Genomic DNA, 26,980 nt, shown 5'->3' on the forward strand with positions numbered 1-26,980 from the left:
GCCAGCCCAATAATCCATTCTGTCCACAATGTCCATACTAGCCCTCTGCAAACCAGTCCCTTCAGCCCATAACAGCTCCAGAAAGCCCTCCTACTGGCTACCAATATTGGAATTGGTGGAGAGGTGGAATATTGCGTTGGGAGACCAGCCCTCCCGTGTGAGCATGGGACCAGATGGGTCCCACTTAGGCCAGTAGATATAGTGTGTGTGTGTGTGTGTGTGTGTGTGTGTGTGTGTGTGTGTGTGTGTGTGTGTGTGTGTGTGTGTGTGTGTGTGCGTGCGTGCGTGCGTGCGTGCGTGCGTGCGTGCGTGCGTGCGTGCGTGTGTGCGTGTGTGCACGTGTGCGTGCGTCCTTACCAGGCTTCCTTGGAGATTACATGGTGTGTTGTGGTTCTTTGAAAGCCATTGAATGTGGTCGAGATAGTGACAGAGTAAGCTCCTCTGTTTTGGATGAGCAGCCATTCTCCAATCTGCAGTTCAGGCAGCTTCCATTGATCAGTGAGGCAATCCCATGCATCACAGGTGGGTCCCCAAACCTTTGTGTTAAACAGTTGTTGGTCAGGGCAGAGTTTCTGTAGGAGATAAATATTAGGTAAATTTTATTAACTTTGCTTCACTAAACATTGTGTCCTTGGGCAATTAGCAAACCACCTAATGCTACCACTTTTTTCCTTTCTTACTATTAACGTGTTTCAGCTCTTATTCCTTAGTTAAAATAGTTTGTTATTCAATAGCTTTCAAAAGATAAATGCAGTCAATGGAGATAGTTCAGTCCCTATCCAGACAACCACTTCTACCATTCTGGTTTAGTTTATTGTTATTGCCATGTGTACCAAGTTACAGTGAAAGGTTTTTGTTTGCATGCTACCCAGTCAAAAAAAGACCATACATCTCTGGAGAACTGCTTATGCATTTCAGGCGAAAGTTTTGGTGGACACTTAAGCGGCCTTTTCATTGGGCGACTTGACACAAGAGTTAACCAGAGTTTAACATCGTGGGAACCTCGTGCGATAACAGTACAGCATTCGTGGACCACCGTGGACCACCGTAGCGCTAACGGCAGGTAATCGTGTATCTTGGTCACTCGGGAGAAAATTCAAGAAAGTTTGAATTTCTCCAAGAGTGACTTATACACTTGTGGTTGAACATTGCAACATTATATGAACGTAGTGGCCAGTGCGATATCCGTAATAACTCTTGCGGGTACCGTGGGAACTCCTGCGAACGGTGAACCCGGAAGCTGGACAGAGGGGACAGAAGGTGTAAAAATTGTCTTCTGTGGGATTGAATTTAAAAAATAAATAAAAATAAAGATTTGCATCCGCATATGGACATCAACTTATTCATGAGTTATGTTAATGAGATTCAAGAAAATAACTATAATCTTTAAAAGGGACTTTACTGAAAGGTTACGCATTTTTATGGTCGGTGAGAAATTTTTCACATGTACTTCTTTGAGAGATACAGCTCGGAGTCCTCGCCGACTAGCGATCGATGCCTTTCCGAAGCAGGGTCTGGAACGCTACCAATCAATGTTCTCCAGAGACCCGTGTAAGGAGTGAACTGCACATGCTGGTTTAAACCGAAGACAGACACAAAACGCTGGAGTAACTCAGCGAGTCAAGCAGCATCTCTGGAGAAAAATAGCTGATGTTTCGGGACGAGACACATCTTCAGACTCAATTCCGATTAGGATGTCTGAAGAAGGGTTCCGATTCGAATCGCCACCTATTCTTTTTCTCCAGAGATATCGAGACCCTTCTGATATGCTGCCTGTGGTCGATAAATGCGTAACCTTTCAGTAAAGTCCCTTTTAAAGTCCCTTTTAAAGATTATAGTCGAGGGAGAGGAGGGGGAGACAGATGGGGGTGTCTTCATTTACTGGCGGCGGGTGTCTGTCACTGAAACAGGCAGGTGAGATTTCACATCCACCTTGTGTGTGCCTCTCTCTCTCTCTCCCTCCCTCCCTCTTACACAGGCTGAGAGACTCTGCCTCTGTGAGTGTACGTCTCTTTCTCCCCCTCTCCCACACACAGTAAGACCGAGGTACTGTGCTCAGTCCATCTGTGTCTCCCACATACACAGTAAAACATGTCTCCAAATGAGCCAATTCAACCAAGGGAGGATATTTATAGTGTGTGAAAAAAAAAGTTACATCATTTGTGTCACGTGTAGTTCACGATGTTCATTCAAGATTTAACGCGAAAGCTCGGGAGACGGACAAGTCACTCGCACAAATAACAGAAATGCCGAGTACCGTGGGAACTCTTTATCTACCCCCCGTTATATCGTGCGAGACTCGTGCTGGACCACGACCACTTCACTCTGGTGACATCTTGCGTCAACTCGCCCCGTGAAAAAGCCCCATTACCTCTGGAACTAAGCTTTGGACAACTGTTGTGGTAAATCTGGAGCCAAATAGTCTGAGAGAAATCCAAACTGGCCTTTATCGCACACATCATTGGAGGATAATTACTGCTTGAATACAGCAACAGTATGGAGACACAAGAGACTGCAGATACTGGAATCTTGAGCAAAATTCAATCTGCTGGAGCAACTCAACAGATTAGACAGCAGCGATAGATGGAATGGATAGACAATGTTTTGGGTCAGGAAGTCTGAGAATCCATTCACTGCACAGCTGCCTGACTTGCTGAATTCCTCTAGCACTTAACAGTATGTTCCTTCACTTTGCTAATGATAAGATGGTAATCAGCAGGAATGGATGAAGCGTGCCTACAAAAATGCTTAACAGCAACATTATTATATATTTTCACATATATAAATCCATACCTTAAATAGTATTGGTTTTGATAGATAATATGGCAATTCACAGTACTTAAAAGACCCATGCAGACCTTCGTTTAAATAGTACATTATGGTTTTTACAGTCCTCTGTTTATCTAGAAAATAAAATTAAAAGTGTATAAGATCCATGCACTGAATTTCAAAATGTGTCACTGCAATGCTGAGAGATAAAAATAAAGAGTCAAGAGGATTTGTTTGGCATTTAAAAAATTTTTGACTATCCTATACCATACAGCGGTAGAGTTGCTGCTTACAATGCCATAGACCTGGGTTTTATCCTGACTATGGGTGCTGTCTGTACAGAGTTCAATGATGTCCCTGTGACTGTGTGGGTTTCCTCCAGATGCTCATTTCCTCCTACGCTCCAAAGACACAGGTTTGTAGGTTAATTGTCTTCAGTAGAAATTGTAAGAAATTGTAAGATTTAGAGTGTGTAGGATAGTGTTAGTGTATGGGGGGTTATCGCTGATCAGCGTGGACCCGATGGGCGTGTCTCCACGCTGTACCTCTAAAGTCTAAAGTGTGCAACAGAACCAGTTGCGGGCTTTTTATGAGTTTGAATTGTAAACATAAAGTATTACAATTTATGTTTGTGCTCCTAGAGGGAAGCTTGTATGTCAAGGAAAACAAGTGACGCTGTGTTTGTGGTTACAAGTGTACAATTTCCAGTATGGGCTGTCAGCCAAGAAGACTGCATGGAAGGCCAGTAGAAGAACAATATTCATCAGTCCACTATTGTTTGGTGAGGCCTGTGGCCCATATCATGCAGTTTTCATGCCTGCACCAAAATTCCTCAAGTGGCATTAGAGTCTGGACAGTGATGAGAGAACCCTGTTTTACTCAAGAAGCTGGGCTGAGATCACCTACAGTAGTTTAACATAGATGAAGTAGTAAACAAAAATCTCCAGGCTTTAAATGATAATTCTTTCTTTTTGCTTGCGCAAAACACAAAGATTTCCCTGTCATGGCTCCTTTTAGGGGTGTTAATCATTGGAATAAATTCAAGTTCAAGAGAGTTTATTGTCATGTGTCCCTGATAGGACATTGACATTCTTGCTTTGCTTCAGCATAACAGAACATAATAGGCATTGACTACAAAACACATGAATAAATAAACTGATAAAGTGCAAATAACAGATAATGGGTTATTAATGTTCAGAGTTTTGTCCGAGCCAGGTTTAATAGCCTGATGGCTGTGGGGAAGTAGCTATTCCTGAACCTGGTCGTTGCAGTCTTCAGGCTCCTGTACCTTCTACCTGAAGGTAGCAGGGAGATGAGTGTGTGGCCAGGATGGTGTGGGTCTTTGATGATACTGCCAGCCTTTTTGAGGCAGCGACTGCGATAAATCCCCTCGATGGAAGGAAGGTCAGAGCCGATGATGGACTGGGCAGTGTTTACTACTTTTTGTAGTCTCTTCCTCTCCAGGGCGCTCAAGTTGCCGAACCAAGCCACAATGCAACCGGTCAGCATGCTCTCTACTGTGCACCTGTAGTTGTTAGAGAGAGTCCTCCTTGACAAACCGACAAACTGTCAAACCGACAATCTACACCTATCAGATAATATAAAGTGACAGCATTGGCTTATTGAATAATTCAATGGTGGCAGAATTTACCATCGGAGTCAGTTGAAGCTCTATGAATAATTTTTCTACCAATGATATTCACAGCCAGTGTGAATGATGATGTTGCGTAATAACGGCCTGGTTCAGCAATTATCTTGACTCCACTTGCTGCAGGGAAGTGATGGTCCAGTGCAGGATTGATTACTGCTGTAATCTGCAACAAGGAAATTAATTAGACATTAAATTGAAGATGGCCAGCATTTTATATAGTTCTAAATGATTTTGTACAGAAATCCCGCGGCCGAATCCGAGCTCCGCGAACGGGCCGGTTCAAACTCCGCGGCCCGGGGCGGACGAAGCTGCCACCCTCCTGTCCAGCGGACGAAGCTGTTGTTGTGGGAGCTCCGGAGAATCGGTCACAAACCGGGGACCTGCAAGCTCCTGATGTTGACGTCCACTGGGCCAGCGGCCAAAGCCTCTGAGGCTCCGAAGTTGGGCCACCGCCGCAGCGCCAACACAGGCCCGAAGTCGGCCGGCCTCGCGATGGTGAGTCCTGGCTCTGCCTCCGGAACCCCAAGGTTGGTCCCAGTTGGAGGCCGCCAGCTCCGCGATTAGGCCTCACGCAGACGGAGATACGACAGAGAATATGTTGCATTCCCCCGGAAGGAAGAGACTAAAATAAGTTTCCCCCGCCCCCCACACATACACAACTAAAAATAAACTAAAACATACATCCAACAAGACAAAAGAAAACAAATGAAAAAGACAGACGGACTGCAGGCGAGCCGCAGCTGCTTGGGCAGCGCCGCCACTTGTGTTCTCCAAAGAAATTTCCATCTAACGGTTCTGCTTCTTTAAATAATGCAGGCACAAAGCAACTAATAAGTGAGTTCGGTATTCCGACTGCGCATGCCCAGGTCATAGGTCATTCGCGATAAACAGCTGAGCTGCTGCATGTACACAGACCTGCGTTTCATCCGTAGTCAGGATCGAACCCGGGTCTTTGGCGCTGCAAGCGCTGTTGAATTGCTACTGGAGTTAGATAATGTAGAACAAGTGCGAACGGGTGATCTCACTACCGTACCCGTCCCCTCCCGAGTGTCCCATCCCTGTCCGGGGGCGGGCGGAGATGTCCGGGGTGATGGGACACCGGTCCAGAGCAGTGGCTTACAGCCATCGCTAACTCCAGCTCAAATCTGCTCCAACTCCCGAGGAATCCGGTCCCCGACGGGCTGGGGACCATCAGCTGCATCTCTCGCCTTATCCGTGGCTGTCAGTTAACCCCCTCGGTGCCGGCGAAGGCCGAACACCAGTCATCGACAGGGATACACACAAAATGCTGCAGTAACTCAGCGGGTCAGGTAACCTCTCTGGAGAAGGGTCTTGACCCGAAACGTCACCTATTCCTTTTCTCCAAAGATGCTGCCTGTCCCGCTGAGTTGCTACAGCACGTTGAGTCTACCTTCGGTGTAAACCAGCATCTTCATGCTGAACGACGCCTGTCCACGGGTAAAGGCGAGACTGGTGCTGGGGGTGCCGGCGCTGCTGCTCTGGGCCCGCGGGGAGGGAGAGGAGCAGGACCCGGGGCAAGGACTAGGCTGCAGCCTTGGCCTCCCCCTCCCTCGGCTACAGGCCGCTCGGCCCGTCCGCCCTACAACAGCCCCCGCCTTGTACAACTTCATTGTCGGCGTGGAGAAAACGGGGCCAGCGGTGCTTTACATTGAGATCATTACAGATAGATAAAGTAGTGAAAAAGGGACACAAGTACTCTCTTTCATTAGCCTGGGTACAGAATATAAGAACTTGGTGGTTATGGTACAAATTTATGGTACAAGGTTATGATTAGTACGGATTCCAGGGGGTTATGGGCCAAAGGCAGAAGAATGGGTTTGAGGGGGAAAGATAAACCAGCCATGACCGAATGACAGAGTAGACTTGATGGTCCAATTGGCCTAATTCTGCTCCTATAACTAATGAACATCATAAACAGTGGTAGACCACAACTGGAGCACTGGAACAGGATGCAACTGAACTTGAGAGGCTGCAGATAATATTCACCATAATGTGGAAAGGCCGTATAGGTTGGGTTTTATTTAATGTTCATCCCTTTCAAGCATTATATTAAATATTAACCTATTGATGCACATTAGTATCTGTATATAGAATTGACAATAAACAACAATAAAAGCTGGCCCCTAAAACAGAAAATTGGAGACAATCCAACTAATCCTTAAGAATATTGCAGAAAATGGTTTTAAGGGCAAATTAGGCCATTCAGCCCATCAAGTATACTCCGCCATTCAATCATATAACCATAACCATATAACAATTACAGCACGGAAACAGGCCATCTCGGCCCTACAAGTCCGTGCCGAACAACTTTTTTCCCTTAGTCCCACCTGCCTGCACTCATACCATAACCCTCCATTCCCTTCTCATCCATATGCCTATCCAATTTATTTTTAAATGATACCAACGAACCTGCCTCCACCACTTCCACTGGAAGCTCATTCCACACCGCTGCCACTCTCTGAGAAAAGAAGTTCCCCCTCATGTTACCCCTAAACTTCTGTCCCTTAATTCTGAAGTCATGTCCTCTTGTTTGAATCTTCCATTTTCTCAAAGGGAAAAGCTGATCCACATCAACTCTGTCTATCCCTCTCATCATTTTAAAGACCTCTATCATGTCCCCCCTTAACCTTCTGCGCTCCAGAGAATAAAGACCTAACTTATTCAACCTTTCTCTGTAACTTAGTTGTTGAAACCCAGGCAACATTCTAGTAAATCTCCTCTGTACTCTCTCTATTTTGTTGACATCCTTCCTATAATTGGGAGACCAAAATTGTACACCATACTCCAGATTTGGTCTCACCAATGCCTTGTACAATTTTAACATTACATCCCAGCTTCTATACTCAATGCTCTGATTTATAAAGGCTAGCATACCAAAAGCTTTCTTTACCACCCTATCTATATGAGATTCCACCTTCAAGGAACTATGCACGGTTATTCCCAGATCCCTCTGTTCAACTGTATTCTTCAATTCCCTACCATTTACCATGTACGTCCTATTTTGATTTGTCCTGCCAAGGTGTAGCACCTCACATTTATCAGCATTAAACTCCATCTGCCATCTTTCAGCCCATTCTTCCAAATGGCCCAAATCACTCTGTAGACTTTGGAAATCCTCTTCATTATCCACAACACCCCCTATCTTGGTATCATCTGCATACTTACTAATCCAATTTACCACACCTTCATCCAGATCATTGATGTACATGACAAACCACAAAGGACCCAACACCGATCCCTGAGGCACCCCACTAGTCACCTGCCTCCAACCCGACAAACAACCATCCACCATTACCCTCTGGCTTCTCCCATTCAGCCACTGTTGAATCCATCTTGCTACTCCTGCATTTATACCCAACAGTTGAACCTTCTTAACCAACCTTCCATGAGGAACCTTGTCAAAGGCCTTACTAAAGTCCATATAGACAACATCCACTGCTTTACCCTCGTCAATTTCCCTAGTAACCTCTTCAAAAAATTCCAGAAGATTAGTCAAACATGACCTTCCAGGCACAAATCCATGCTGACTGTTCCTAATCAGACCCTGTTTATCCAGATGCTTATATATATTATCTCTAAGTATCTTTTCCATTAATTTGCCCACCACTGAAGTCAAACTAACAGGCCTATAATTGCTAGGTTTACTCTTAGAACCCTTTTTAAACAATGGAACAACATGCGCAGTACGCCAATCCTCGGGGACTGTTCCCGTTTCTAATGACATTTGAAATATTTCTGTCATAGCCCCGGCTATTTCTACACTAACTTCCCTCAATGTCCTAGGGAATATCCTGTCAGGACCTGGAGACTTATCCACTTTTATATTTTTCAAAAGTGTCAGTACTTCTTTTACTTTGAAACTCATAGTATCCATAGCGACTCTACTAGTTTCCCTTACCTCACATAATTCAATATCCTTCTCCTTGGTGAATACCGAAGAAAATAAATTGTTCAATATCTCCCCCATCTCTTTTGGCTCTGCAGATAGCTGTCCATTCCGTCTCTCCAATGGACCAATTTTATCCCTCGTTATCCTTTTGCTTTTAATATAGCTGTAGAAACCCTTTGGATTTACTTTCACCTTACTTGCCAAAGCAACCTCATGTCTTCTTTTAGCTTTTCTAATTTCTTTCTTAAGATTCTTTTTACATTCCTTATACTCCTCAAGCACGTCATTTACTTCATGCTGCCTATAATTATTGTAGATCTCCCTCTTTTTCCGAACAAGATGTCCAATTTCCCTTGAAAACCAGGGCTCTTTCCACTTTTTACTGTTTCCTTTCAACTGAACAGGAACATAAAGATTCTGAACTCTTAAAATTTCCCCTTTAAATGTCCTCCATTTCTCTTCTACATCCTTCCCATAAAACAAAATGTCCCAGTTCACTCCTTTTAAATCATTTCGCATCTCATCAAAGTTAGCCTTTCTCCAATCAAAAATCTCAACCCTAGGTCCAGTTCTGACCCTCTCCATAATTATATTGAAACTAATGGTATTGTGATCACTGGACCCGAAGTGCTCCCCAACGCATACCTCCGCCACCTGTCCCGTCTCATTTCCTAACAGGAGGTCCAACACTGCCCCTCCTCTAGTAGGTACCTCTATGTATTGCTGCAAAAAACTATCCTGCGCACATTTTACAAACTCCAAACCATCCAGCCCATTACCGAATGTGTTTCCCAGTCTATGTGTGGAAAGTTGAAATCTCCCACAATCACTACTTTGTGCTCACTACTAATATCTGCTATCTCCTTACATATTTGCTCTTCCAATTCCCGATCCCCATTTGGTGGTCTATAATACACCCCTATAAGTGTTGCTACCCCTTTCCCACTTCTCAGTTCCACCCAAATAGCCTCCCTAGATGAGCCCTCCAATCTATCCTGCCAAAGCACTGCTGTAATATCTTCCCTGACTAGTAATGCAACACCTCCACCTCTTGCCCCTCCAATTCTATCACACCTGAAGCAACGAAATCCTGGAATATTTAGTTTCCAATCACAGCCCTTCTGCAACCATGTTTCACCGATCGCCACAACATCATACTTCCATGTGTCTATCCAGACTCTAAGCTCATCCACCTTTCTTACAATGCACCTAGCATTAAAATATGCACATTTATGAAACCCCCCGCCTCTGATTCTCTGTTTATTTCCTTTTTTTTCTTTCTCCTCTTGTGCCCGAGTGCTTCCCTTTTCTGCTTCCTGCCTCCCATTCTGTCTACTAGCTTTCTCTATTTGAGTCCCTCACCCCAACCGTTCTAGTTTAAAGTCTCCCCAGTAGCCTTTGCGAATTTCCCCGCCAGGATATTGGTCCCCCTCGGGTTCAAGTGCAACCCATCCTTTCTGTACAGGTCCCACCTTCCCCAAAAGAAGTCCCAATGATCCAGAAACTTGAATCCCTGCCCTCTGCACAAGTCTTTCAGCCACGCATTTATCCTCCACCTCGCTCCATTCCTACTCTCACTGTCGCGTGGCACAGGCAGTAATCCTGAGATTGTTACCTTTTTGGTCCTTTTCCTTAACTCTCCTCCCAACTCCCTAAATCCTCCCTTCAGGACCTCTTCCCTTTTTTTACCTATGTCATTGGTACCTATATGTACCACGACCTCAGGCTCCTCTCCCTCTGATTTCAGGATATCTTGGACTCGTTGAGACACATCCGAGACCCTGGCACCAGGGAGGCAGACCACCATCCTGGTCTCCCGACTGCGTCCACAGAATCGCCTATCCGACCTCCTAACAATAGAGTCCCCAATTACTATTGCCCTCTTCTTTTTGTCCCTACCTTCAGGAGTAACAGGGCCGGTCTCTGTGCTGGAGGCCCGTCCGCTCTCGCTACCCCCGGGCAGGCTGTCACCCCCATCCGTACTCAAACAGGAGTACTTATTTGCAAGGTGTACCAACATTGGAGTACTCACTCGTCCCTGCCTCTGCCCATTGCCCTTCCTAACTGTGACCCAGTTTTCTGTCTCCCGTGGTCTTGGAGTGACCACCTCCCTGTAACTCCTTTCTATGACCTCCTCGCTCTCCCTGAGCAGACAAAGGTCATCGAGTTGCTGCTCCAGATTCCTAACATGGTCCCTTAGGAGCCCCATCTCGACGCACCTGGCGCTCAGACTCCATGACCTCCCACATCTGACATCCAGAACAGTAAACTGCCCTGGCCCTCATTCTCCCCCTTATCCCAATACAAAAAAGCCTTACCCGGGATACAAGCCAATCAGCTGCTTCCTCTAGTCCGTTCGACCAATCAGAGGCTTCCACCAGACACCTTCTCTGGAAGTGAGATGGAACGTTGCAGATTTGGGTAACTCACAGCTCCAGGTAACTCCTCCTCGCACCAACGGCTCCCCGGGCCTCTGTAGAAGCAAGCCCCGCGCTGTTTTTATACTCACAGCTCCAGGTAACTCCTCCTCTCACCAACGGCTCCCCGGGCCTCTGTAGAAGCAAGCCCCGCGCTGTTTTTATACTCACAGCTCCAGGTAACTCCTCCTCGCACCAACGGCTCCCCGGGCCTCTGTAGAAACAAGCCCCGCGCTGTTTTTATACTCACAGCTCCAGGTAACTCCTCCTCGCACCAACGGCTCCCCGGACCTCTGTAGAAGCAAGCCCCGCGCTGTTTTTATACTCACAGCTCCAGCTAACTCCTCCTCGCACCAATGGCTCCCCGGGCCTCTCTAGAAGCAAGCCCCGCGCTGTTTTTATACTCACAGCTCCAGGTAACTCCTCCTCGCACCAACGGCTCCCCGGGCCTCTCATGGCTGATCTATCTCCCCCTCCTAACCCCCTTCTCCCCATAACCTCTGGCACCTGTACTAATTCATAATCTATCTCTGCCTTAAAAATATCCACTGACTTGGCCTCCACACCCTGCTGTGGCAAAGAATTCCACCGATTCACCACCCTCTGACTAAAGAAATTTCTCGTCATCTTCTTCCTAAAAGAATAACCTTTAATTCTGAGGCTATGACCTCTAGTTCTAGACTCTCCCACTGATGGAAACATCCTCTCCACATCCACTCTATCCAAATTTGTAACTATTCTGTGTTTCAATGAGGTCCCACCTCATTCTTCTAAACTCCAGCGGGTACAGGCCCAGTGCCGACAAACGCTCATCATAGGGTAACCTACTCATTCCTGGGATCATTCTTGTAAACTTCCTCTTGACCCTCTCCAGAGCCAGCACATCCTTCCTCAGATATGGTGCCCAAAATTGCTCACAATATTCCAAATGCAGCCTGACCAGCACCTTTTAGAGCCTCAGCATTACATCCCTGTATTCGTATACAAGCCTTCTTGAAATAAATGCTAGCATTGAGTTCACTTTCTTTACTACCGATTCAACTTGCAGATTAACTTTTTGATGATCCTGCACCAGCACTCCCAAGCCCTTTTACACCTCCAATTTCTGGATTCTCTCCCCATTTAGAAAATAGTCTACGCCTTTATGCCTACTACCAAAATGCATGACTCCACACTTAAATATATATTATTTAACACTACAATCACGGAAACCCAGCAAAATAATCAAAAACCTACCTGTTCCTTTTCAGATTTCCCAGAACTCCCATCCCTATATTTTATAGATAAGATGCACAGTGTGGGCACACCATTATGAATGTTAATTGATCCTCAACTGAGATTTTAATACATGACATGTACCTTCTCAAATGTTATTTTGTCATTGTCCATGCCTGGGAAACCACCACCAATATCAAGCAGATTCATGTTAAATCCAAGGCTCGTCTATGGACAGGGGGGAAAAAGGTTCAGTGTATACATAATATTCAATCTAACAGAACTGTTGCCTCATTATCAGCAAGTTCCTTGCATGGAAATCTTAGCTTTTTTTTTGCTCGGTCATGCATTAATATAAAAGCTTCTTTAGTTCACTGAAGCCATTAAATTAAATCTTAAGATTTAGGGTTTAGTATGTCGGCATGTAGCATTAATCACATTACAACCGGCCTATATATTTTAGTTGAAACATTATTGAAAGAACTATTTCTTTCCCCAGAATAAGCCTGGGCACAAATTGCCCAACGTGGAATAAGAGAAATATATGTGGAATAAGAGAAATAGGCAGCAAATATCAACCATGCAGATTAGAGCAACGTAACAATGTAACAATTGTTATAATAAATATGAATGGTCAATATTTTAACAAAAACAAAAAGTAAACAAACCCCAATTTCAAAGACTCGACGTGAATCTGCTATGGCTTGAGCAAATACCTGCGGATTCATACAGCCACTCCCAACATGGAAACTGTTTAAAGAAGAAATATAAAAGTATAAATATGCCTCTGAAAGACATTTATCCAGTTCTTTCACCTGCCAGCTCAGCACTTTGTTACAAAGTCCAAAGAGGACACATTCAAAACATACAGAATAGTGAAAGGCTTGGATAGAGTGGATACGGAGAGGATGTTTCCAATAGTGGGTGAGTCCAGCACTAGAGATCATATCCTCAGAATTAAAGGATGTTCTTTTAGGAAGGAGATGAAGAGAAATGTATTTAGTCAGAGGGTGGTGAATTTGTGGAATTCTTTGCCACGGAAGGCTGAGGATATTTTTAAGATAGATTCTTGATTAGTACAGGTGTCAGAGGTTATGGGGAGAAGGCAGATGAATGGGGTTAGGAGGGAGAGATAGATCAGCAATGATTGAATAGCAGATTACTCTTGATGGGCCGATTGGTCTAATTCTACTCTTATCACATATGACCTTATGCCGTTGAAACACTGTAGACACAAAATGCTGGGTAGCGGGGCAGGCAGCATCTCTGGAGAGAAGATGTGGGTGGCGTTTCGGATCGAGACCCTTCTTCAGACTGAGAGTCAGGGGAGAGGGAAACTAGAGATATGGAGCTGGAGAACGGGAGGAATCACAGTGGGTGAGCAACGAGAGAGGGTATTGCAGAACTCTCATCGGAGAGAGGAGGAGAACTTCTTCAAAGTAGGCATATGTTGAGGATATTTTGCAGGGGAGCAGACAAAATGTGTAGGAAGGAACAAAACATTACTCATTATATTTCTAAAGCAGAGAATGATGATGCAACTAGGCACATTGATTCGGGTTTCACCCTTAAATAAACATGGTTCAGCCAAAAGTACTCTTTTTACTAATATACCATGATATATTAGTAAATAAATCAAATTTATAACAGTTACAAACTGGTATTCAGAAGGCAAATGCTTTATACCTGACACCAATGATGTCAACACTCAAGGTTTTAGCACATTCCATCAGCTGTCTGCATTCATTTAAAGTTGCCCCAAACTTCACACTCAGGGGAATACACGACAAAGCATCATTTGTGACAATGCGAAGAACCATCCTGTGAGGGCAGCAACATTAGTTAGAGAGGTGTCAATATTGCAAAGTAAGAGAGTTGACCCCTTCGGTTTGTGCCAGAGCCAAATATCAATTTTCACGAAGAGAAAAAAGTGACATATTTTATTTCTGACTTATCCTACAATTATCTTTCTGGAAATAACTATGGACAGATCTATCTTCCACAGTTCTGAAATCACCAGTTGCCTGCACAAAGGACCGGGCCGTTTCTACCTGCTTGCTCCAAAGTTGCTCCAAGGTTTCTTCCTCTGAGAAACCCTCTCCCAGCACCTGGGCTACTCCAATGGAAAAGTCCACTGACCGAATGCCTGCAGCAGCCACAAAGATGTGGCTTCCTCCAGGCTCATCGGCCATCTACCATGCTGGGTTGATATTCACAAACATAAAATAATACAATAATATTAAAAATGAGTTAAGAATGCTAGGAAGAAAAAGATTGAAAGTCATTTAACAAAATACCATGTACAACATAAAATGGTTAAATTTGGCCATCTCAAATAAAATGAAACAAGTTCAAGTTCAAGTGAGTTTATTGTCATATGTCCCTGATAGGACAATGACATTCTTGCTTTGCTTCAGCACACAGAAGCAAGAATTTCATTGTCCTATTATACATATGACAAAAACATAGGAAATAAAACCAGGATCATTGGAAATGTCCTCATTCTTCATGGAACGGGGGTTCCCCTCCCCTACTATAGATGAGGCTATCACCAGGGTCTCTTCAATACCCCATAACACTGCTCGCTCTCCCCATCCCCTCTCTCGTAACAAGGGCAGAGTCCCCCTAGTCCTCACCTTCCACCCCACTAGCCGTCACATACAACAAATAATCCTCCGTCATTTTTGCCACCTCCAACGTGACCCCACCACTCGCCACATCTTCCCATCTCCCCCCCCCTGTCTGCCTTCCGCAAAGACCGCTCCCTCCGTAACTCCCTAGTCAATTCTTCCCTTCCCTCCCGCACCACCCCCTCCCCGGGCACTTTCCCTTGCAAACGCAAGAGATGCTACACTTGTCGCTTTACCTCCCCCCTCGACTCCATTCAAGGACCCAGGCAGTCGTTCCAGGTGCAACAGAGGTTCACCTGCATCTCCTCCAACCTCACCTATTGCATCGGCTGCTCTAGATGTCAGCTGATCTACATCGGTGAGACCAAGCGCCGAACACCTCCGCTCGGTCCGCATTAACCAACCTGATCTCCCTGTGACTCAGCACTTCAACTCCCCCTCCCATTCCGAATCTGACCTTTCTGTCCTGGGCCTCCTCCATGGCCAGAGTGAGCAGCACCTCATATCCCGCTTGGGCAGTTTGCACCCTAGTGGTACGAACATTGACTTCTCCAATTTCCGGTAGCCCTTGCTGTCTCCTCCCCTTCTCAGCTCTCCCTCAGCTCTCTGGCTCCTCCTCCTCCTTTCTCCTTTCTTCTCCCCGCCCCCCCCCCCCACCCTACATCAGTCTGAAGAAGGGTTTCAGCCCGAAACGTTGCCTATTTCCTTCGCTCCAGAGATGCTGCCTCACCTGCTGAGTTTCTCCAGCACATTTGTCTACGCAGGATCTCTCATGTCTGCTCCACCATTGATTAAGGCCCTAGGTGATCTTTTACCTTAGCACCATTTGCTTGCATCAGCCTCGTATCCCTTGATTCCCTTAGTATTAAAAAAAAAGACTCCTGTGTTCAATGTAGCAACAGAGCTTGGCCAGCCCTTTAGGGCGACGATTACAAAAGTTTTACTACTTTCCGAATGCGGAATTTTCTCCTCATCGCAATCCTAACCAATCATCATTGTGTCATGACTCCCAGTTTCTAGACAAGCCAGCTGGTGGAAAGGAGGACTTCTACCGAGGATCTTTGATGGAAGTTGATGTCTCCACGTCAACTGGCGAGAACAATAGCAGTTTTATATGTTTAAATGCGATCACCGCTCATTCATGTAAACTCAATAGAGAAAAGGCCCAGACAGCTTCATCTTGCCTCGTCTGAGAAACCAGCTATTCCAGGAATCATTCTTGTGAACCTTGACAGCACTGCTCCCACCCCGATTACATCATCCCTGGGTAGCAGACCCGCACAGCAAATTTCAGGTGTGATCACAATCAGGACCCGATATAAATGATCATCTTTTATACTTTCTAAGTTGCTTGCTCTACCTGTTGATTTGTTTACAATACCCAGATCTCTCTGAACATCAATGGCGTTCATTCTCATGTCATTTAAAAATACTCTGCCTTTCTTTTTTTCTATCAAAATGGAAAACTTTACATTTTTGCATATTTTATTCCATCTACATTTTTCTTGCCCCTTCATTTATTGTCTATATTCTCCTGAAACCTTTCTATATCTTCCTCATAGCAAACGCTGCTACCCAGTGTATCATCAGCAAATGCTATATTACAATTGTCCTCCTCAGCTAAAGTTAGCTCCCAGCAGCCAATGTTTTCCCTTTATTTGAATGGTCTCACTCTACTCATGTTCAATTTCCCCACTCTGATGGACGGGAAATCTGTGGAAACATAGAAACATAGAAAATAGGTGCAGGAGTAGGCCATTCGGCCCTTCGAGCCTGCACTGCCATTCAATATGATCATGGCTGATCATCCAACTCAGTATCCTGTACCTGCCTTCTCTACATAACCCCTGATCCCTTTAGCCACAAGGGCCACATCTAACTCCCTCTTAAACATAGCCAATGAACTGGCCTCAACTATCTTCTGTGGCAGAGAATTCCAGAGATTCACCACTCTCTGTGTGAAAAAATGTTTTTCTCATCTCGGTCCTAAAAGATTTCCCCCTTATCCGTAAACTGTGACCCCTTGTTCTGGACTTCCCCAACATCGGGAACAATCTTCCTGCATCTAGCCTGAAAACACCTTAAGAATTTTGTACGTTTCTATAAGACCCCCCCTCAATCTTCTAAATTCTAGCGAGTACAAACCGAGTCTATCCAGTCTTTCTTCATATGAAAGTCCTGACATCCCAGGTATCAGTCTGGTGAACCTTCTCTGTACTCCCTCTATGGCAAGAATGTCTTTCCTCAGATTAGGAGACCAAAACTGTACGCAGTACTCCAGGTGTGGTCTCACCAAGACCCTGTACAACTGCAGTAGAACCTCCCAGCTCCTATACTCAAATCCTTTTGTTTTGAATGCTAACATACCATTGGCTTTCTTCACTGCCTGCTGCACCTGCATGCCTACTTTCAATGACTGGTGTACCATGACACCCAGGTCTCGTTGCATCTCCCCTTTTCCTAATCGGCCACCATTCAGATAATAATCTACTTTCCTGTTTTTGCCACCAAAGTGGATAACCTCACATTTATCCACATTATACTGCATCTGCCATGCATTTGCCCACTCACCCAGCCTATCCAAGTCACCTTGCAGCCTCCTAGCATCCTCCTCACAGCTAACACTGCCCCCCAGCTTCGTGTCATCCACAAACTTGGAGATGTTGCATTCAATTCCCTCGTCCAAATCATTAATATATATTGTAAATAGCTGGGGTCCCAGCACTGAGCCTTGCGGTACCCCACTAGTCACTGCCTGCCATTGTGAAAAGGACCAGTTTACTCCTACTCTTTGCTTCCTGTCTGCCAGCCAGTTCTCTATCCACATCAATACTGAACCGCCAATACCGTGTGCTTTAAATTTGTATACTAATCTCTTATGTGGGACCTTGTCGAAAGCCTTCTGAAAGTCCAGATATAACACATCCACTGGTTCTCCCTTATCCACTCTACTCGTTACATCCTCGAAAAATTCTATAAGATTCGTCAGTCATGATTTACCTTTCATAAATCCATGCTGACTATGTCCAACGATTTCACCACTTTCCAAATGTGCTGCTATCCCATCTTTAATAACTGACTAGCAGTTTCCCCACTACCGATGTTAGACTAACTGGTCTTTAATTCCACGTTTTCTCTCTCCTTCCCTTTTTAAAAAGTGGTGTTACATTAGCTACCCTCCAATCCTCAGGAACTACTCCAGAATCTAAAGATTTTTGAAAAATTATCACTAATGCATCCACTATTTCTGGGGCTACTTCCTTAAATACTCTGGGATGCAGCCTATCTGGCCTTGGGGATTTATCGGCCTTTAATCCATTCAATTTACCTAACACCACTTCCCGGCTAACCTGGATTTTACTCAGTTCCTCCATCTCATTTGACCACCGGTCCCCTGCTATTTCCGGCAGATTATTTATGTCTTCCTTAGTGAAGACAGAACCAAAGTAGTTATTCAATTGGTCTGCCATGTCCTTGTTCCCCATGATCAATTCACTTGTTTCTGACTGCAAGGGAACTACATTTGTTTTAACTAATCTTTTTCTCTTCACATATCTATAAAAACTTTTGCAGTCAGTTTTTATGTTCCCTGCCAGTTTTCTTTCGTAATCTATTTTCCCTTTCCTAATTAAGCCCTTTGTCCTCCTCTGCTGGACTCTGAATTTCTCCCAGCCCTCTGGTAGGCTGCTTTCTCTGGCTAATTTGTATGCTTCATCTTTTGTTTTGATACTATCCCACTACCTTCCCTGATTATTTTTTTTTGCCAAACTGGGATGAACAATTGCTGTAGTTCATCCATGCAGTCTTTAAATGCCTAAAAGTGGAAATTCGCATTTTCCTGATGGACCACTGGAGAAGTACGCAGATACATACGTAAAGGCACCCGACAGGAAAGAAAAGCCTTTTAATTGAATGTGTAGGAAGGAACTGCAGATGCTGGTTTACACCAAAGATAGACACAAAATGCTAGAGTAACTCAAGAAGGGTCTCGACCCGAAACATCACCTATTCCTTTTCTCCAGAGATGCTGCCTGACCTAGTTACTCCAGCATTTTGCATCTATCCTCTTAATTGAATGATAGTAATTCCATAGAATTTATTGCCAAATGACATGATAAAAAAATATTTATGCAAGGAAATGAAAGATAACTAACAACATTCAGATTTTAAATACATAACTAGCATGTCATATAAAAGAAGCAGAGTATCTTCTACTCTTCCTAATCCATTAGAATACTCCAATTTACAATTAGTGCATTTCACTTAATGGTGCCACATGGAATAAATTTGTAATCGAGATTTATCCATTGTGCTTTTTTGATTTAAAAAATCATACTGTCCATGTTCTTAAGGCAATAATGTAAATTTGGGAAATGCCAAGATGCAACTGCATGAGCCACATCCTTCTGAAAAAACTGTGTGGAGAATACAGTATGAAATTCTCAGATACGACAGTATTAAGTAACATTGGATCATTAATAAAACAAATATTGCCACGTGAAAATGGCGGTGCTTGGAGAAATAATCAGAAAAATGGCAGGAATTAAAGAGTTCAAAGAATGTATGCAGAGCAAGGCAGCAAGGCACAGTGGTGTAGAAAAGGAATTTGACATAATGGAACTCGAAAGAGTTCTACCATCAATGCTGCCGTATTAAGAGGGGAAGATATGCAGGAAATAGAGTTGAAGAACCGAGAAATAGTCTGGAGTGTCAAGCTTGAAGGTCAAACCTTGGAGGATATGAAATTCAATGAAGATTCAATGAAAATCAATGAAGATTTTGAATTTAACCCACTCCAGACAGACAGGTTCAGACAATATTGAAAGCAAATGCAGACTGCAAACAATTACTCTGAAATTGTCATTTTCAATCCAACAACTGATTTAAGAAAGTAAAGAGATAATTTTCATTTACTTAGCTGTGGGATGGATCCGTGCAACTTTGGAAATTTCATCCTTATTATCGAATGTCATCATCTGGATCCCATGGGCGGCAGCAAATTTAACATGAGATATCTCCTTGCAGGTGTTTGCATAAATAATTCTCTCTGGGAGGACCCCAAGATCTTGCACCAATGCAATCTCATTCTGGTTGCAATAGAAAAGAGAGTTTGCTGTGAGACCACGTTTACTTTATTTTTTCACGTTCATTCTCCACATGCAGTATAGTCAGGAAGCACAGTGTGACAGATCCTGGGGAAACCATCAATCAGGCATTATAATGTTAAAAATAGACAGTGGTGCACACAATCTCTGAATCCCACCTAATGCAAAGCCTCAGCCCCAGCTCATTATAAACTGTCACGACCTAAGGGCCGGTACGCCTGGCGTCACGACCAGGTTCTTAAACCCATTGCAGAAGCCATCAGCACGGGAATCAGCAGCTGCAGACGAGCACGGCCCACCACCAACTTCGTGAAGGCCAGAGCGCAGTGGCCAAGAACCACGGCAGCCAGGAATCCGTCAGGAATCCTGGCGACTGCGCAGGACTGGCAGCTTTCTGTAGACCTGGTGAAACAGCTGAAGTTCCCACAGCACATTGCCATGACCACCCTGAGGCCAGACATCCGCCTGGTCTCAGAGGCCACCAAAAACATTGTCTTGTTGGAACTGACAGTGCCATGGGAGGACCATCTGGAGGAGGCCCACGAGAGGAAGATGGCCAAGTATGAAGAGCTGGTCATAGACTGCCATAAGTAGGTATGTTACAAAACATACCTTCAGCGGCGCTGCAGTTCTGCCACTGGCCGTTTGCGCGATTTTGGCGCCTTTGAGGGGGGGGGGGGCTGGGTTAAAATGCGGTTTTCACCTACCTGTCCTGGATTATATTTTCTTGGAGTGCAAGCTTTTGCTGAATAATTGTTCCGACGGGCGTTCTGTGAATTTGTTTTTTTAAATCGCCCGACAAGTTCAGCGCTGGAGGAATTAAAAAATCAGCTTCTAAAGTCGTCAACGCCGACAACGGGGACGAATTTCACGTACGGGACAGGTAAAAGAAAGCCGTTTATTTTATGTATAAAAGTGCTCCTTAAGATGCCTTTAATTCACTTTTTACGTTGCGAAACGGTGGTCTGATCAACCACGGCTGGGTCGCCTGGGTGAGGGTGTCTGATGTTGAAAGACCCGAAACACCCAATGACCCCAGGTTACATCACTGATGATGTGTTCAGGAGCATCAATAGATGTATTTGTATCAATGCGCAGGTCACCACATCATAACAAGGATATGGAGGAACTGGGACTGGAATTTGGAAACCGTCAGCACATAAGCCAGCATTTCTGGAATGAGAAGGAATGTGTAAGGTCATTGTTCTTCATCAGAACAGGCAAAGTAAGATTTCTGTGGATGATACCAGAAATGGAATGGACTATCCATCAGAAAAAGTTGAACAGACTGTATCCCTTTACTCTTGAGATAAAGTGATGGAAGGATAATCCAACATAGATCTTCAGAATAATAAAATGAACGTGAAAAGAATGCTTACATCCAAAGAAAAGCATAACTGGAGGTCAGTGAGACAAGATGGTTTGTGACCCGGGGGTGCCTCCCTCAGCCAACCTTGAGGGCACAGAAGGTAAGAACCCGCTTCCTCTTTCTGACCCTTTGTTCTTGCATCCACTGATGATGACTCCCTTCACTCTGCTCACCCGTCCTTGCGGGCAAGCGGGCGCCGGGCTCGACAGCATCCCTCTCCAGGTGGGTTTCCCCGGTTCCACGGTGGGTGATCCAGGCCTGCTACCAGGGGATAGCCACGTCACGACCGTCTTTGGCTGCTTATAACTACAGCTCTCCAGTTCCTTGTGAATCTGTTCTGCATCCTCTCTAGCTTAACCATGTCTTTCCTACATGACGGCAATCAGAACTGTGCATGATACTCTTAAGTGTAATCTGATCATTTTTTTTCTTACAATTGTAACCTTACATCCCAATTCTTCTAATCAATGCCACGGCTGATTATGGCAAGTGTGCCATACACCTTTTTCACCATCCTGTTTACCTGTGTCGGGCAGTTCCAGGATTTGGACCCAATGATGATGACAGAATGGAGATATATTTCCAAGCCAGGACAGTGGGTGACTTTGTCCATTTCCTTTGTACACCAACAGCAAACTGCTAAATGCTAAATCATTTCCATTATTTCCATTGTCACATATATTAACACTTATTAAAAAAAAGAAAGAGATAGAGCTCACAGATATTAAGTTTGGGAGCTACGAGACATGCTGTTATTCCATATCCTACCTTACTGGCACAGTCAAAGCCGGTCCCTAACTGAGCAAGAGTCCAAACCACCGGTTTGTTGTCATTGCATTTCACAGCATAGAAAGGCTTGACTCGAGGCAGCGCCTTCTGCCACTGCAGGTGTTGGTTTATAATTTCACCAAGGTCAGCAACGTAGAAGGCATCTGTGTCATCCTGAAACAAATGTCATGGTGACCATCCACATTTCTACAATATTCTACTTTCTCGATTTCCTACAATAATTGCTCTTTGTTAAATGTAATAAATTAAGCACTGAGCAAAACATTCGAATGTTGTGCTATTCAGCATCATCATGTTTTTGCTAGAAATATTCCCGATGTTTCTTTGATGGCTCAGATGATGAATTTTTTTTTGAAGATGAAACGGAGCCATGCTTATCGGAAATCTATACAAAGAATGCACCTTATCATTACCTGCTTTATGTACCAACATTTCCTGCAGACAGAACTGAGCATTTGGGACTTTAAATGCAATACACCACCACAGCAAAATAAATACTGAAAGCAATGTGGAGCGCAACATACTTGGGCATGGAAAAATTAATGTTGATGGTTGAATCAATGGCTGAACAAAAAGGATGGTGCTCAAGACCCCTATTTATGCCAACACCAACAAAATATTGCTCAACTACTGCCCAACTGCATGAAGCTGAAGGGGGGGGGGGGGGGGGGGGGGGGGGAGAGAATACTTTGCTTGATTGCAATCAAGGCACAAGGCGCACCCAGCACTGACAACCCGCCACTCGCTGTGAGTACTAATAAACAACAACGACGAGTCTGCCTACAGGGATGAAGTCCAAAAACTGACTGTCTGGTGTACCAAAAATAACCTGGTACTCAATCCATCAAAGACAAAAGAGCTGGTCGTTGACTTCAGGAGGAAGAGGAGAGAGGAACCTGCTCCCTTATACATCAAAGGAGACATGGTGGAGAGAGTCACTGGCTTTAAGTTCCTGGGAATAAACATCTCCCAGGACCTCAAATGGCAAATGAACACCGTCACTCTCGTGAAGAAGTCACATCAGCGGCTGTATTTCCTGAGGTCTCTGCGGAGAGCAAACGTCTCACAGCCGCTGCTGTTGTCCTTCTACCGATGCGCCCTGGAGTGTATCCTCTGCTATGGAATCCTGGTGTGGTTTGCCAGCTGTACTGTGGCTGAGAGGAGGGCGCTGCAGGGAATTATAAAAATTGCGCAGAACATTACAAACGCCCAACTGCCCTCCTTGGATGACATATATAGGGCCCGATGTTTGCGCCGCGCCACAAATATCAAGCAGGACACATCCCACCCTGCCAACCACCTTTTTACTCTGCTACCCTCTGGGAGGCGATTCAGGACTCTGAAGGCTCGCACCGGTAGACTAAAAAATAGTTTCTACCCATGTGCGATAAAAGAGCTAAATTCCAACAGAGAATGCTGGGGAAGCAAAATGTAATTCCAAGAAATGCCGCCAAATTCTTTTAAATTCTTTTAAATTCTTTTAAAATACCTATTTATTTTTTACTAATAAGTGTACATATGTGTTAATGGTTGTCGTGTTTGTATTTTTTTTAACCGGAGGAGATGTAATGGAATTTCGTTGCACAGTATTGTGCAATGACAATAAACGTATTCATTCATTCACAAACTAGCCTAAATGGAAGTTGGAGAGTAGGAAGGAACTGCAGACGCTGGTTTAAACCGAAGATAGAAATAAAAAGCTGCAGTAACTCAGTGGATCAGCCAGCATCTCTGGGGAGAAGGAATGGGTGACATTACAGATCAAGATCCTTCTTCAGACGGAGTGCTGGGATTGAATAGAAGTTAGCTGAGAATAAGTATATTTCGCAGGAGGATACTCTGGCAATTTAATACACTGAAATGGCATCCAAAAGAAGTGCTAATCACAGGTACTATAAAACATGCTGCGGAGGTGGTAGCATAGTCGGTCCAGTTTATTTCCCATTTCATGGCAGCAAGGGTACGGAGTGTGGAACAATACAATGCCCATAAAAGAATGTGGGTAAACACTTAAACTACAATATGGTTCCGAAATGCAAATACTTTTGATTATCCAAGACATTTATCTTTATAATTACAGGCAAGGGGAGCTGGGAAGCAGAGTGCATTGACTTAAGATAATAGCACTGCTAACGGTGTCCAGTAAAGTGAGCATTGAGTTGTTGAGTTGCTGCCTTACAGCACCAGAGACCCGGTGCTGTCTGTATGTAGTTTGTACATTCTCTCTATGACCAGTGGTTTTCTCCGGGTAAACTAATAACTAGAGTTATGTATCAAGCACAAGCCAATGTGAATATATAAAATTTGTATGTAAGAAAATCTTACCATTGGATACAATGGCTAGCCTATATAAATGCTGAATGCTTACAGGGAAAGGGAAGTATTAGTTTGAAAACAAAATATGTCAAATTACCGATGATCACGCAGTATCATTTGTATAATGTTATTGGTATTTTCGGAAACACTTTAGAGTCAACATAGTGGTAACCTCACAAACTGTAATATCTGACAATTTCAAGGGTTCCGTTATGAAAAACTGATAGCACAAACATTTGTAATAGAGTTGTAACAACTGAGATGAATAACCTGAATTGTTACTGGAAAGAGATTGGGCAGCAAGATCAATGGAGCCTGTTGTAATCTCTTATGCAGATTTTTGTGTTGGCAATGAACCCTGACAATAGAGACTGCCTGTTTAACATTGCAAAGGTAACAGAAATGATGATGGAAAGTTAACCATTTCATGTCATTTATAGGATGCCAGTCATTCTGAAATGGAAGATTCGCATCTTTTTTTCCTGGATAACTGCATGTACAAGAACAGCGATAGAAACTACCCTGAAGCATGTAAAAATACTGTGACCAATGTTTTTAGGTGTGTCCATTCTCGATCCACAGTTGAACACAGACTGGAGCAATGATTTTTTAATTATTGTAGACTTATTCCTACATGATAAATGATGTTATGATCAACACATTAATGTACTAAAGATAGACACAAGATGCTGGAGTAACTCAGCGGGACAGGCAGTATCTCTGGAGAGAAGGAATGGGTGAGTTTTCGGGTCGAGATCCTTCTTCAGACTGATAGACTACTTTGTTTCCATGAAAGACTAGTCCTTACATTTTTAACCAAAGTTGCAGTTTGTACCTGAATGGTTAGGATTATGAGGTGTTCTTCTTGATGACTTTTCTTCATCTGTCTTTGGCAGAGGACCCTAAATGCTTCATTCAGCCCTCAACTTTTTGGGCTTTTTTGTTTTGTCTCCCTCTACCCATTCTCCACTCCAATCATTTTTTTTTTTAAATTATGCCTATTTCTAACTTTATTATGCACAAACAAGTGGGACTGCACATCAAGGCCCCACCCTTGGAAAGATGACGGTGGGGCAGGTGCAACTTTTGAAAGCTTTTAAAGAAAACTGCACTGCCCACACACTACTAATTTGTAGTGTCTGAAGAAGGGTTTTGACCCGAAACATTGCCTATTTCCATCGCTCCATAGATGCTGCCTCACCCGCTGAGTTTCTCCAGCATTTTTGTCTAGCTTCGATTATCCAGCATCTGCAGTTCCTTCTTAAACATAAATAATTTGTAGAGCGCAGGTTTGATATGCAATTGTCTATCAGAATTGTATCAGCACCTTCACGTTTCATAGGATTATGACTACTATAGAGCCAGACTGTTTCTGTGGGAAGCCTTTGCCAGTTAGATTGAAATTGTGATCAGGAAAATGTTCCAGTACAAGGGGTCACAGTTTAAGGATAAGGGGGAAATCTTTTAGGACCGAGATGAGGAAAACATTTTTCACACAGGGAGTGGTGAATCTGTGGAATTCTCTGCCACAGAAGGTAGTTGAGGCCAGTTCATTGGTTATATTTAAGAGGGAGTTAGATGTGGCCCTTGTGGCTAAAGGGATCAGGGGTTTTGGAGAGAAGGCAGGTACAGGATACTGAGTTGGATGATCAGCCATGATCATATTGAATGGCGGTGCTGGCTCGAAGGGCCGAATGGCCTACTCCTGCACCTATTTTCTATGTTTCTATGTGAAAGATCATGAAACTGTTGACTTCCATTTCAGGGATGTTCCCATTATGACCATATCCATAATGTCAAAACAACCAAAGAAGACATATTTTCTATTTTGCACATATATTGATGTCTTGATAAATGAATCACAATAGAAGCAAATCACAGAAATATTTGATATGATATTAATGATATTGAATTAATGAGGGATTACTTTGACCAACTAGATGTTCATTTACCTTCATGTTATCATCATTCCTTCATGATTATTATAACTTCAAACATTTAATGATTCATTTTCACATATAGTGTCGATTAATATTATCAGAAGACAGTTATCTTTAAAATATTTACATTTTGATTATGTTTGTTATGAGTTTACTGCTGGCATCACATCGTTATGTTGACACTTACTGTGGGGTTTTTCTCATTGATCTTCTGGGCAATGACATCCTGAGCAATGACACCTTCCTCCAGAATGACAAAGTCAATCTCATTTAGACAGCTTTCCATTTCCACGACTTGCAAAGGGCTTGGTGGTTTTCCAAAATTCGACAACCTTAATTTAAAAGAATGTCCAAGAATATTAGCAGTATCACAATAAAGATTATGAGGATGAATTCCAAGCCAGGAACTTTGCTTTCTACACAGAGCTTCAGATTAAAAAACAATAAAATGTTATAATAACCGTCAAACAGTAGAAATAACTACTTCTTATCAGAATACATGACATGACAACACATTAGCAAAACATTATTCAATAAGAAAAACTTGATATCCTATTACCTATTGTGGAACCGACCGCAAAAAAACCATTAACGTCCTTTAACGAAAAACGTTTTTGAATGTGATTTGGCAGCTAACACTTTGGACTCAGCACAAGGTTCAAGCACAAATAGTTATCATCAGCAGTAAGATTTGCTGCTACAGGTGCACAACCTTTTATCCGGAGTTCCGGAAACCGAAAAACTCCGAAAACCGGCCATTTTTTCCAGGATGTCATCTGCACACCAAAGCTCGCGTTTGGCGCCAAACTTGACCCGAAACGACCCACGGTCAACCCAGGTCTGTACTACTGTAGCGGCTGCCTCCTCCC

At 43.8% G+C, this 26,980-nt stretch overlaps 1 protein-coding gene across 1 annotated transcript; it reads right to left on the minus strand.

The window, feature by feature from the left end:
• Positions 1 to 353: 353 nt before the first annotated feature.
• Positions 354 to 26,496, minus strand: LOC116990359 (ornithine decarboxylase 1-like). The gene is made up of 9 exons (XM_033047941.1): positions 26,299 to 26,496; positions 21,835 to 22,008; positions 19,507 to 19,679; positions 13,649 to 13,783; positions 12,631 to 12,712; positions 12,107 to 12,190; positions 4,421 to 4,583; positions 2,794 to 2,903; positions 354 to 572 (listed from the first exon to the last, which is right to left on the minus strand). The coding sequence occupies exons 1-9, from the start codon at positions 26,395 to 26,397 to the stop codon at positions 354 to 356; spliced, it is 1,239 nt and encodes a 412-aa protein (XP_032903832.1). The 5' UTR covers positions 26,398 to 26,496.
• Positions 26,497 to 26,980: the final 484 nt, after the last annotated feature.

Source organism: Amblyraja radiata, chromosome 2, assembly GCF_010909765.2.
Source record: "Amblyraja radiata isolate CabotCenter1 chromosome 2, sAmbRad1.1.pri, whole genome shotgun sequence".
Lineage (NCBI taxonomy): Eukaryota > Metazoa > Chordata > Chondrichthyes > Rajiformes > Rajidae > Amblyraja > Amblyraja radiata.

Bases quoted from the DNA above. Each gene is read 5' to 3' on its own strand.
- LOC116990359 (XM_033047941.1), bottom strand. From the start codon at position 26,397: ATGGAAAGCTGTCTAAATGAGATTGACTTTGTCATTCTGGAGGAAGGT. The intron at 19,680-21,834 runs GTAGGATATGGA...TATTGCAACCAG, and splicing joins GCTTTGACTGTGCCAGTAAG to AATGAGATTGCATTGGTGCA. The intron at 13,784-19,506 runs GTAAATGAAAAT...CTGCCCTCACAG, and splicing joins CGGATCCATCCCACAGCTAA to GATGGTTCTTCGCATTGTCA.